At 34.1% G+C, this 13,654-nt stretch overlaps 1 protein-coding gene across 1 annotated transcript; it reads left to right on the top strand.

Annotated features, from left to right (window-relative positions):
* The first annotated feature begins 5,022 nt into the window (after positions 1–5,022).
* On the top strand, positions 5,023–11,777 carry LOC136813790 (N-acetylmuramoyl-L-alanine amidase domain-containing protein SAOUHSC_02979-like). Its single transcript, XM_067070282.1, has 4 exons — positions 5,023–5,463; positions 8,728–9,189; positions 10,207–10,257; positions 11,682–11,777. Exons 1-4 carry the CDS (start codon positions 5,023–5,025, stop codon positions 11,775–11,777), a joined length of 1,050 nt encoding a protein of 349 aa, XP_066926383.1.
* Positions 11,778–13,654: the final 1,877 nt, after the last annotated feature.

The raw sequence follows: 13,654 nt of genomic DNA, 5'->3' as shown, positions 1-13,654 counted from the left end.
GTCTCCGTTTCACTAATATTATTATATATTTCAAAAAGCTAACAAGATGTGGTGTGGATGATTTTAATATGGTGCAGTGAGAGCTACAGATCGAATAAGTGTTTGACTGGACGCGCACCAGTCTTTATGATTAACTTTATAAAGATACAGTCTGTATTGCAAAAATTCTTTGATAAAAGCATAACTGTGTGCGCTTGCCAATATTATTTTTTTAAGTCAGCTTACTTCAACGCATTGCATGAAAAATGAAACCAGCAATAGCTCTTTGTCAGAAAAGATAACTACACTTTTGCCAACTACTTTTCCATTATAATAAGTGTACTACCATAAAAGGATGATCAGATGGTTTGTAACTCAGGCCCTTTAAGTGGATTTCTTTTCGGAAAAAAAGTTGATTCTGCTAACCATCTTTGAAACATCATTACTCTTTCAAAAAGATTTATTTAAAAAAAATTTTTTCGACTTCATGACGGAAAAAGATAGAATTTTAATATGGTTACAATGATGCCTATCAAATCGGTAAAAAAATTACATAGAATTTCATTATTGTGGAGAAAATCGCTAAAAAATACATAAAATGGCGCCTCCGCGGGATACAGCGTTGAGCTTTTCACCTCAACTTCTGTACACGAGTAGTTCAAGCAGGTGGCTATTCGAAACTACCTCAATAGTGAAAGATATATTTGTAGTCTTTTCTTCATGCACGAAAGAACTACCAAAACTTCAGTATTTTTACTTTTTACTTGACTCTATTGTATTCTGAAAAAAAAACAATTAGCCTTGAATTACTGTAATTGGTTAAATTCTTATTTCTATACTCTTAAAGCCTCCGAATGTTCTAATTTTTTTACCTTTCGAAGCCTCATGTTCTTATATACTTTGTTCTTATAAAAACACGTGTAGCTTAGTTCACCCTCCAGTTTTCAGTTGGTAACGAAAATTTCAAACTCGCGCGACGTTTGACGTCATGAGATACGTCCATAAACATTTTAATGACATTCAAAATATTTTCTTCTTTTTTTTTACAATAGAATGCAAACCATTTGCATACGCCTTTTACTTTCTCATTCAAAACACAAAAAAGTATGAAATTGATTACTCTCAGGAAAAAAGTATATTGTTAAAAGTCTCAACAAATAACGATTGTCTATTTTAACCAATCATCAGGTTAGACCACGTGATCTCCATGACAATTGAATTATTGTAGTCAGAATATACCCGCAAGGGTTTCCCAAGCTACAACGGCCTCTCAACTCTTTTGATATGCAAAAGACAATTACGAGTCAAAAATTAACAAATTTTAAGAAAATCGGAAGAACATGCCCGTTCTGAATTAAGGAAAACTTGACAAAAATCAACCAGCTAATATTTCAGCTTCAATTTCGGGTATTTTTGATAAAATTACGGGGACTAAAAAATCAGAGCATCTGTACTGTAAAAGCATTTACGGCTGAGATTGATTTATTAAACATAAGCACATCCGATCCAGCCACAGCCAAAATTTGACGTTGTAATAAAACGTTTAAACTGTAATGACTTTTTTCTCACTTGTCGCGAGTAAAATCTAAGTGTGTTAAAATTGAAAAATCACCCTTAATAACATAGAAAAGGTCGAGGAAAAGGTAAAATTTTCAGTGATTTCTGTGTTTCTTAAAATACCTTGGATCGGAAGAATAATCCAAGCCTGCTGATTAAAGGAAAAGTGTATAAGAATGACAAAGCTTTCCCATGTTTTACTACTTTAATTGGAAAGAATTTGAGCGATAAGGTTTTTAGCGTTTTAGTGTAGTAACTATTCGTTGTTTTTCGCTGCAGCTTCGCTTGCAACACACTCACTACGTTCGCTGATTAAAAGCCTCTCATTACCGTAGCGTTTTATAAGAATATATCACCGAGTATATCACATTATAAGCATAATTTCTGCGTTTTGTCTCTCATGAAAACCAAACCCTTGCGAGTCTAGCGTTATAGCTATTTTTTGCCTTTTTTGCAAAGAATTCATCTCAGAAAAACACGTTAAGTTTATAGTTTATCCACACCAAATTTTTCAAAGGATTTTAAAGGACCAAAGGGCCAAAAATGGTCCGAAAATATTGGCTCTCTGAATCATTCTGATAGGGTCGGTTTTTAGCACTTTTAAAAAATCAGGTAAATATATATAATATATATGCCAAAAACCTTTAAAAAATCTCCGACATCAGGGTCACTTTTCGATCTCCGATCCGCCGGGCGACACACGTTCCCGTCCGTTGTCGGTCAGTGCACCTTCTCCCGGGCTAAAACTATCACATTTTCTACTCGTTTTTCTTCTTTTCGCTAAAATAAATCCACGTGAGACATTTTCTGAAATGGCGATTCATTAAAAAAAATTCCAAAAGTATATCAAGAATATAATGATTAGTTACGCTAAAATTCAAAAAATTTATCCCATTAATTAGTCGCGCTAAAATTTATCCGATTAAACTCAAGTTGACAGCAACCATACACATACAAAGAGAATATAGATTTACTTATAATAAGCGCAAAACAGAATTTATAAACCTCTACTTTTCTAGTCTTATAGTCACATATTCTCCGCACTTTTCACACTATAACATCACCATAACAGGATTTTTTCTAAATATAAAAACAAATTCTTCTGCAAAACATTTTTCTAACGCTCTTCTTCGTTGTGAGAGATTTGATGTTTTTTTTCTCTCTATCTGCTCTTTGTTGTGGTGTTTTTTAAATCAAAATACGATAAATGAAAAGAAAAAAATGTAAACAAAAGACAAAAGGAGGCGCCTCGGCGCCTTTTGAGAGCTGGTTTTTTTTAAAGAGCCACATTTATTTCAGCATGGCACGGAAAATCCACGGGTTCTGTTGAGCATCGCACGGAAAATTCACGGTATTTTCTGTCGAGTATTGCACGGATACTTTACCTGGATACTTTTACATGAAAATATCAATTTTGAATTGTCATGCTTTGCTTTATAAAAGTGGTAAATCTGGGAAAGATTACATCCATCAATTTATGTTTCGGATAAAGATTGATGCAGAAGCAGAGAAAGACTCACATGAAACAAGTTATGCTCAGTCCCCTTCAGTATTCTATCAGTTTTATGACATCGATAAAAGAATCCCTCAAACAAAGTTCAAGCCGTATTTTAACTATATTGCACAAGGAAACCCTCCACTACAGAGGTACTTTCAATATGCCGGCTCTCCTCCTTACTGGAATGGACTTTTGGAAAAAGAAAATCACGAATTTTCAATTTTGTATCGCGCGGAATGTAGGCAAAACATAGTTTCTCCAAGAAAATACTCAAAAATGGAAGGTACAGGCCAATGGATAAACCTGTTTGTTAAATATGGTTGATTGACAAGTAGATTCTTACGCAATAAGCCAGTAATCAAATTTAAAAGGAAGACGCAATTCTTTCGTTCTTTTGAGCATAAACCAGTTAGCTCTCTCTTATATTTTTTCTTAAAAGAATGTTTACAAGAATAAGATTTCGTTTAATAAATAATCTCTTAAAAGTGTTGATCGATGCGTGAGGCCTTTTCATTGAACATACATTTCTGTCAGTGTTTTTTTAGACTGTACCAGAGAGATCTTAGGAAAGAGGGAAAAGAGAATTTTCGTTTCAGAACCACTTAAAGGGCCTGAGAATATTTGACATGCGGCCAAATTTGGCATCCTTCTACTGTCCTGAGAAAAATTTCAACATATTTTTGCCTAATTATTTTCCGAAGTCGAGATGTTTAAGTTACAGGTTTTTGGATTTTAGGATGAAAAAAATATAATTTCAACGTAAGAACCGAGTAATCACCCATTTTCAAAAATTTTGCTATCTCGATTTTTGAAAATTTTTACACAAAAATACTTTCAGGTTTTACTTTGCACATTTTGTGGAAATAATTTTCACGGTTGTCACCAACTTTTTTATATTCCTTTTGATATTCCTAGAGGCTTTCTTGCTTAATTGTAAAGGGGGTAACTTTGCAATCTTTCGCGAAAATCACCCCAAAATCACTTAATATTGACATCCCCTTTTATGGATTTTCTCCCAAAGTACCAGTGGTGCGTGGAATAAGCAGAGTATTCCACCCACCCCTACAATTAAGGACAAAAGAGTAGACACCCAAAAATGCAAAAATTAGTTCCCTCGAAAAATAGTCTTGCAAAAATTAGTTCCTGCAAAAAAAATTGCTATTAAACTTTTCTTGATCAGAGTAATTTGTTCATCCATAATATATAGGCTCTTTTAGTTTATATTGTGTTATAATTTCCTGGAATTTTGAGAAGTGGAGATTTTAGAGAGATTTTTCTGAGTGCAAACGGTGAAAATCTTTAGATATTTCAAAGATCAGAAAAGAGCTTGTTGACATATGTATGACTTGCAAAGTTCTCTCCTACTGTAGAATAATTTGACTCAAAAATATTCTAAAATAACCTGCCTGATCTTTCCCAAAAGGCCCTTTATAGTACTAAAAAGAATATATATACCCAATTACCAACATCATATCCTTCTGTAATATAATGTAGGATGAAAAGTGAGAAAAGATTAAGCCTTGTATATAAAACAATATTTTGAAAATTGTTTCTTTCTGTCACTAGAATTAGCAACACAGTTAAGTGTCATAACACAAAATTTGTAAGCTTCTTTTGTAAATTACACTTACACGTTGATGCGTCTTTTGAATCTTCAATAAACAGACTGTACCTTTATGATAGACGTTTAGGCTAACGCTATGTTCTATTGAATAGGGAAATTCCTTCAGCATACATAAGTTGTCCTCAGTCAAAACAGGATAAATTATTTCATCTTAAGGCAACAGTTGTAATTAGTTGTTCAATGGACTATCCTGATCACCTAACGTCTATCATAAAGGTTGACGAGTCTAGTCTAAACACAGATTTGATCGTCTTGCTCTCGTCGAGTTCGGTCGTGCTCTTTTCAAAACTTCAAAAATGGCGTGTGATTTTCTGACTTGTTTTTAATATTAAAGTTGCTTTGATATTATACTAACACAATCATCATGGAGGAATATAATATTACTCAAAGAAAAAAGCAAAGATCAATTTCACTAACTTCATCAGCTCCATCAAACATTCAAAGTCATGAAAAGGATGCCTCCACTCACATTGAAGGAATATTTTGGTTTTTTGATTCAACAAACACTGATCAAACAGATAATAACAATCAAGAGGAAGGTATGCTCAGTCCACCTATCACCAATGGTAAATCTTCTCCTTTCACAAAGAACCAAATGGACTTCATTAATCTATTATTAAATGATCAAAAAGAAGAACTGACCAATGAAATCAACAAACTTAAGAATGAACTTAAAACCAAAGATAAACAAATCTTTCGACTAGAGAAAGACCTGATTGATATTCAACAATATGTTCGCCGCAACAACATTGAAATCTATGGTATCCCCGACACAGTTGAACAGAAAGATCTGGAAAAGAAAGTTGTATAGATTTGTTCAGCCTTGAATGTTCATGTCAAAAAGCAAGATATTGAGGCTTGTCATCGTTTAGCAGATAAGACCAAAGGGAATACCCCGAAAAAGACTATTTTACGCTTTACCAACAGAAAGTTCTGCGATGACCTTCACCGAAACAAAAAAATGCTTAAAGATGGTAATAACAAAAACATTAGAAGGAAATTCCACAATATGGGACTTGATAATTCAAAAACTTTCATCAACAACAATCTTTGTCCCTATAACAAATTCCTCTGGGGTAAATGCAAACAATTACATACCGCACAGCTCATTGACAGATTCTGGGTCTTCAATGGGCATATTTTTATCAATGACAATCCAAATGAAAGAAAAGGTACTAAAATATCTCATCTGAATGAACTGAAGGAAAGTTTCCCTGGTTTTGACTTTGATGCCAAGTTTACATAAGTATTTTTCTTTATTTAATCTTAATCAGATTTTCTGAATTCCTTTTCTCTATTCCTGTTGTGTTTTAACAATTTTCTACAAGTCTTTTTTACTATGCAGGACGTAAACGACAACTGTCCTTGTTCAATCTGTGGTAAACAAATAATCAATGATGCTATTTTTTGTAACTCATGTAATTTTTGGGTCCACCCTAAGTGCAATCATTTAAGTCAGTTTGAGTTTGATAGGCTGGCTGATTCTGATGATTCAGACCCCTGGACCTGTATTCGCTGTAATTTGAACGCTTTGAATCATGTTGATAACAGTTGTGAATATTTTGATGAACTTTCCTTTAACTCTGAAAACTTTGACAACAAGAACTTGTCTTTTCTTCATCTTAACATCTGTTCCATGAACAAGCATTTCGACAACTTCCACACTTTTATTAGCTAAAAAATAAATCATAGATTTAAAATTATTGGCATCACTGAAACTAGAATTCGTTCAGAGCATATTGATTTCCCTATTGAGGATTATAAATCTTTTCATACACCCACTGAGGCTGAAGCTGGTGGTTCTTCACTCTACATTCATGAAAATCTGAAGCCTTTTCGAAGAAATGATCTTGAAAACCTCCTTTATGTCCCTAAATTTCTTGAATCAACTTTTGCAGAAGTCTTTGTTGGAACATCGGATCTGATTGTAGGTTCAATCTATAAACACCCAACACTCAAAATTAAAGATTTTTTACCCAAATTTGGTACTCTCCTTGATGAAGTAAGCAAAGAAAACAAAACTTTGGTTTTATTAGGGGATTTCAATCTAGATCTTCTTGAGTTTGAATCAAAACCTGAAATTTTCGAATATCTAGATATCCTCAGTAGTTATTCAATCAAACCACACATAACCCTTCCTACAAGAATCACTGATAAATCTAGAACATTGATAGACAATATTTTCATTTCTCCAACACCTTACTGCACTAGTAGTGGCAATTTCATTACTGGAATAGCTGATCACCTTTTACAATTTTGTATTTTTAATAATTCTCAATTTGATAACTTATCTGATAAAACAAAAGGCTATTACTAAGATTGGAAAAATTTTAACCAACAAAATTTCAGTAATACTTTCAATGATTTCAACTGGGAAGAAATTTTAAAAATTGACCGGTTTATTATAGAGATTGCATTTTGGACAGCCCCCGCAAGAAAAAATTTCGCCGTGGTTCCGGCATCAACTCCCGCTTCAACTGTAACTCTGGCTCTGGCTCCGGTTCCAACTACAACTCCCTCAAACGAGAAAGAGACCATCGAAGAGATCAAAAAGCTCCTGGTTAGCTGTATCAATTCATCCTTAGTAAAGCCAATGAAAGAAGCAATGGCATGCAAGATATGCCATGAGGTCCCTTCTGAGGGTCCCGTATTCTTTTCAAAGTTTTGTGAAAACTTAATCCCTTGCAGCTTGTGCAACATATTACTCACCACGTCTTGCCCGTATTGCAGATCAGAAGATTTCGACACCTTCAAAACGAAAGCCTTCAACGATGTACTGCCGATTCTCGCTCAATTCGTTGACCTTGACTAACAACTGTCTATCTACCTAGCAGGACTGATTTCTTTCATTGTAAATCTTCTGTTCACAAACAAAAACCGAAAATACCTCTTCGTAAAAGTGTTTTTATTATTGATGTTTCTTCCTTCGTTTGATTGATGAACTTAATATCCGGGGGGGGCATTTGTTATTAAAACGACCATACGCTCGACCCAGAAATAAGCAGAAGTAAGGTACAAAATTTGATACCCTTAAAAACACAGAATTTCAATGTGGGGTACAAAAATCTGAGATTTTAAATCACTTTATCTTACTAGTTTTAATCCATTTCATTTTTTATCTGGTTGTTCCTTGAAGTTTAGTTTTGATTTAGTTTTAGAAAAGAAATTCTAAATGTTTACCATTTTGAATAATCAATCATAAAGCTCTGGCTATAGTGCGAAACTTTGTTTTAAGATTTGGAAATGTAAGAAAATTTGTTTTACGTTCCTAGTCACTTTTAACAATAAGACTACCTACCTACCTACCTTCATCAATTTTTTACACCCCCTTCTCAAAGCCCCACTGGAAAATTCGGCCAAAATATCGTCCCCGGTGAAAAGATAGCCAATCCTCATTGGAAATTATTGTGCTATTTTTTCCATCCCCGCTGAATTTTCTGGCTCAAAAACAATAGAATTGAAATCCCCAGTCATGAGCAAAATGGGAACATCGATCCCCATTGGCTTTTGGTCCGCTATTCTTACCCCCACTGGCTGAAAAAATCTCACCGGGACCGATGGCATGTGCGGACTAAAATTGGCTTTTGAAATTGCACCCTTACAGTGCAGCAAAAATTGTTGAAAATCATACCCTTACAGTGCATTTTCCACCAAATTTTCAACCCTTACAGTGCAAAAATTGACCAAAATTCTGGGATTTTTGCAAAAAATATCAAAATTTCTCAAGAATTTCTGAAATTTCTACTACCCTTACAGTGCATTTTAGACATCATTGAAAAGGTACCCTTAGTGCCCGCACATGCCCGCCGTCGGTTATTTTGCCTAGCCGCCCCCCCCCCCGGGAGAAGGGGGTGTTTTTTTGTACACACTTTTTTATATACCTTTAAGGGAAGAAATTTTCGCCGGAACAAATTTTTGCGGAATTTAATTTTGCTGTTTCCGGCAAATTCGCGAAACACCAATATTTTCAGGATTTAAAAAATTAGTTAGGTATTTGGCAGACGACACATCGAACGCTACAACAGATGACAGATGGAACCCTCAGTCATATGACACATCAAACCATCAGGCGGATGACAAATCAAGCCATCAGGCAGAAGATGATACATCAAACGCTTCAACAGATCACACATCAAACCATCAGGCAGATGACAAATCAAGCAATCAGGCAGAAGATGATACATCAAACTCTCAGGGAAACGACAAATTAAACGCTACAACAGATGACACGTGGAACCCTCAATCAGATGACACATCAAACCATCAGGCAGATGACAAATCAAGCCATCAGGCAGAAGATGATACATCAAACCCTTATCTAAACGACAAACCAAACGCTACAACAGATGACACATGGAACACTCAGTCAGATGACACATCAAACCATCAGGCAGAAGATGATACATCAAACCCTCATCCAAACGACAAATCAAACGCTACAACAGATGACACATGGAACTCTCAGTCAGATGACATATCAAACTTTGATTGGTTTGAAGACATCAATGAGAATAATGTCGATACCATTTTTGTAAGTTAAAAAACATATTCTGAATGCATTGGTAAAGGTTTTCTTCAAATTCTTACATTTCTCCCGGATTCTGTGATTGATGAAACAAAGCCTTAAAGGAATTGGTTTTAGTTAAATTATTTATGTGAACTAATTTTGCTGGTTAGAGGCACGTTTTGCCGAATTAACCCTATTTTTATCAGGGGGGGGGGGGTGTTTTCCACCAGGCTGGCACTCTTTTGCTAATAGCTCACTGAAATTCTTTTTTAACACTCTGAAAGTTTTTGACTTTTAATATAATCCTAGTAGCAGCATGTATACCAAATTTTACAATTATACACCGACCAGATCAGGTTTTATGACTTTTTTGTGCAGGCATATCATAAAATCCACCTAAAACCCTGTAAAATCCCAAAATCTTAAATTTAGCATAACTTTTGATCTAAGCATCCAATTGACTTCAAATTTTGACAGGTTTTAGGTATCAATGATAAATTTTGAAAAATATTTTTAAAATTTTCAAAACTGCTGACGTCATAAAATGACTGATTGTTTTTTGAAAAAATTTACTCATTTTCTGCATGGATTTTAAGCCTCGATTTTATTATAATATTAAAAACCGGCAAATATGTTAAAGGTATTCTTTTTGGCTTTTAGAAATTCAAAACAGAATTGAAAAATCTCCATTCGTTCAACTTTAATGACTATTTTATTGAATAGTACTTTTTCATTGGTCAGCGATAATTGTGAAGCTTTGTGATGACGTCATCACCTTTATGATAACGTCATCAACCCAACTCCTTTTATGGTAGAGAACATCTATGCCAAATTTCAAGTCCATATCTTTTCTAGATCAAAAGTTATGCAAGGCTGGTGGAAAACACCCCNTTGATAGCGGTAGAATTCTAGCTTGAAATTTCGTTACTATTGAAATGTCGAATTGTTGAAAATATTGAAATAAAATATCGGTTAAAGTTTTGGCAAATCTCGTGTCATTTGCAATAAATTCAATATATAATTCATAATGTTTCATTTTAGCAAAAATCGGACTCGGAGAAGATGGAAAATGAGCTTGGTCTCGTGGCACAGGTTTAGTCTGTCTGTCTGTCTGTCTATCTTTCTCAATTGTAGATCGTATTTTGTTATACTGGAAGGTTCACCTCCTCCCTCTCCAGACGATCTCAATCGAACGGAATCGACGATCGAACCAGTCGAACTAAATCGAACGCAATCGAATATCGATCGAATATTACCGCAATTTTCAGATTCGATTGAGTTCGATTGCATTCGGAGATTTAGATTACAGAATTCTGCCTTACTGTGTCACAGATTTTACAGTTAAGTTCCGTAATATAACTATTAGAGTAGTTGATCCTACTCTGTACCAGAGTGTATCTCACGATTATTGTAGCGTAGTACAATCTGTGTGCATTGTCTGTTTGATAAAAAATTTCTCGTACGGAGACCTCTGCGATGAAGAATAATTCTAAAATAAAATGGCAGCCACAAAGCTACGACAATTGTAAACAAAGGGATGGGGTCCATGATTGAGGGTCACTTTCTAAGCATGTTTTGGCTGCTTTTTTAATGTTTTTGAGCCAAACTAAAAGCTGAAAAGTAACGAAGACATATTCAAAATTGTCTAACAGAAATTATTATCCCATTACCCTATATTTATATCTAGTCCGCCAAAGAAAAACATAAGCATTTTTTACAAAAGTTATGCCAACAAAACAAACTATAACCACTCTACGTAGTTACATAGATCAAATGCAGTAAAAAAAATAATGGATTGGAACATAAAAATATACAGAGATACTCTGAGTACTGCTGAGTATATTCTTTTGCAAAGAACTGAAGTTAAAACCACTTTGAAAACAAGATCAAACAACTTCTTTCTCACGTTCGTGAACTCAAAGATTCAAAATGTAAACAAAAAACATTCGATTTGTGCAAACCAAAAAGATTTATTTTGCAATAGAATGTCTTCATTTAGAGCTCTCTTTTATTACAATTATTAAAGATATAAGAAGCCATTTTTGTCATGAAAACAATTCTGACAAGTCTGACGGCCATTTTCTCTTATCGCTTCCGATTTCTCGCGAAACTCCAACAGCACTCCATCGCAGCGGTTGGTTTGAGAAATCTCAAACCAGAAAAGACGATGACAACAGACCCTCAACGACAATGAATTTTGAAATTAGCCGTAGATATCGGGTTTGTGTACAGACAAAGTTGATCCCGACGGGGCATCAAAGGGCGTCAAACACTCTTCTTTGCTTTACGTTAAATGCAATCGAACGATAATCGAATGTAGTCGGACAACAATCGAACCAATCGAATATTACCCAGAATTTTGACGTTCGATTGCGTTCGACAATCGAATTTCAATCGGTCGATTGCTTTCGATTTGGTTCGGTTGGTTCGATGGTTATGTTCTACAAAACTTGAATGATGCATATACTCTCCTTCTTTGTTTCTATTTCTAAAAAAGTTTCTATTTTAAAATTTAGGAAGAAGATATGTACACACCAGTCAACGATTCGGGTTTTGAACTTTTAAACTCTATGGCTGTCATAGACACTGACAATGGTAATAAATATTGTTAAAAAGTTTTTAACTTAAAACCGAAATTGGATTTTTCGAAAGGGTTCGTTTGGTTCATCTGGACAATGAACAAAAGCTATGTTTCTTTTAGTATCCTTTTGCTCTGCGTGGTTGATTGAAGGTGGATATTATGACATTTAATTTACTGGATGGTTTTCTTTTATTTGGATCGTTTGAAAGTAGGTTTTCATACTCGCTTAGTTATTGTTTTTGAACTTTGGTTCGCAGATGATCAATATCAAGATTGTTGTAATAAAATAGCCAGAAAATTAATTATTATTCAAAAAACATTTCAACAAATATTTTTCAGCATAAGCTTTTCGTTTTATTAAAAAACATCATCAGTGCATATACAAGTAAAACGTTCAAAATAAAATGTTATCAAATTTATAAAAAAAGCTAAAAGTTGAGATAATTGCACTAATACTCATGAGAGTATACAAGGTATTGTTGCAAATATCTCTAGGTAATTCCATGTCTAAAAAGTTGTAAAATTTTCGTTTCAATTTTAATTTTTAATGACGGGTTTTTGCTATTATTGAAGCTTCAAAATTCTTTCTCTCTCGGGTATGCTTTGGAGCTGATGGGAGAATTCTCCAAGTAAATGCGTAAAAGCTTATGCTGAAAAATATTTGTTGAAATGTTTTTTGAATAACAATATCAAGATATTAGGATGATTCTAAAATCTAAAATGCTTTTTTGAGAAAAGTTTGGTTTAGGGGCAATTCTTTTTAATCCATTAGATGAAATATCAGAGTCTGAGAGATACCAACAAGAACCACCACCACCACAGCAAGCACCAGGTATATACCAGTGAACTTCTACACTGTCTTACTTAGTAAGAGATGCAGGGAAGAGTTGGTATTAATTCTTAGAGGTAACGATCAGTAGACCTTTACGGTCAATCGGCTCATTCATGTTTTGCCCCTGCATCCTAGCTTCTCAGATTTGAATCTTTTTTTCTCAGAGTACAAAGAACCTCTAAACTTTCCTCTCTGTTTCTTTGATCTTAATTTCTAGCTGTAAGATCTGAATTTCTCCTTCTCGAATCCTCCATACCTGCTTTATACAGCTTAATTTTTAAGTGTTAAATTTGAGTCCACATTGTTTGTGGAAAAAGTGTTCACTCTTGTTCTTGATAACCGGGTAGTTTCATGATAATATCAGCTTTTATAGAAGAGATGATCTACCAGGTGTTTCAAAAAAAGTGTACAAGTTTGGATTGAGATTGTGAGGAAACTAAAAATGTTATAAAGCTAAACTTTCCCCCATTGCACAGTGTACCAAGATCTTCAAAATTTGGGAAAAAAAATCCAATTTTCAAAAAATAATTGTACAAGAAGGCTCAATGGGGGCTTTTAGGAACCAGTGTATCAATATCTATTGAGTAAAAAATGTGTTGTTCGATAGTACCGGGTGACCCACGAAAAAGTATAAGAGTTTGGAGGGTAACTGTGTACGAAAAAAATTGAATTTTAACTAAATTCTTATTTCATGGTAAAGAGGAAAGACAAACTTAAATTTTGATGTATCATTTCTTAGTTTTGGAGAAGTAGTTATCGAGATATGGAGGTCAAAAAGTCAAAAGTCATTATTAAAAACAGTCAAAAAACGTCAAAAAAGACAGTATCAAATTTGTATAAGAACAAACATCTTTCCTTTGATCATTTGCTATTTCTTTGTCTTAACAGTTTCGTTAAGACAGAAATAAGTAATATCGAATTTTAGACAAAAATAAAAAGTACCAAAAGTAGCAAAACGAGTTCTCAACCTTTGTTATTCTTTTCCGAATCCTTCCGGTAAAAGAAATCAAAATATGCTTCTCACTCGATGACTCTTTTTATTTGTTAATCAATTAATTTGATACTGTCTTTTTTGA

The sequence above is a fragment of the Clytia hemisphaerica genome, unplaced genomic scaffold (genome assembly GCF_902728285.1).
Source record: "Clytia hemisphaerica strain Z4C2 unplaced genomic scaffold, Clytia hemisphaerica genome assembly, whole genome shotgun sequence".
Lineage (NCBI taxonomy): Eukaryota > Metazoa > Cnidaria > Hydrozoa > Leptothecata > Clytiidae > Clytia > Clytia hemisphaerica.
Note: the sequence above shows the minus strand (reverse complement) of the source record. Positions and strands in the feature narration are given on the sequence as shown.

Bases quoted from the DNA above. Each gene is read 5' to 3' on its own strand.
- LOC136813790 (XM_067070282.1), top strand. From the start codon at position 5,023: ATGGAGGAATATAATATTACTCAAAGAAAAAAGCAAAGATCAATTTCA. The intron at 5,464-8,727 runs GTATAGATTTGT...TCAAACCATCAG, and splicing joins AAGATCTGGAAAAGAAAGTT to GCGGATGACAAATCAAGCCA. The intron at 9,190-10,206 runs GTAAGTTAAAAA...GTTTCATTTTAG, and splicing joins ATAATGTCGATACCATTTTT to CAAAAATCGGACTCGGAGAA.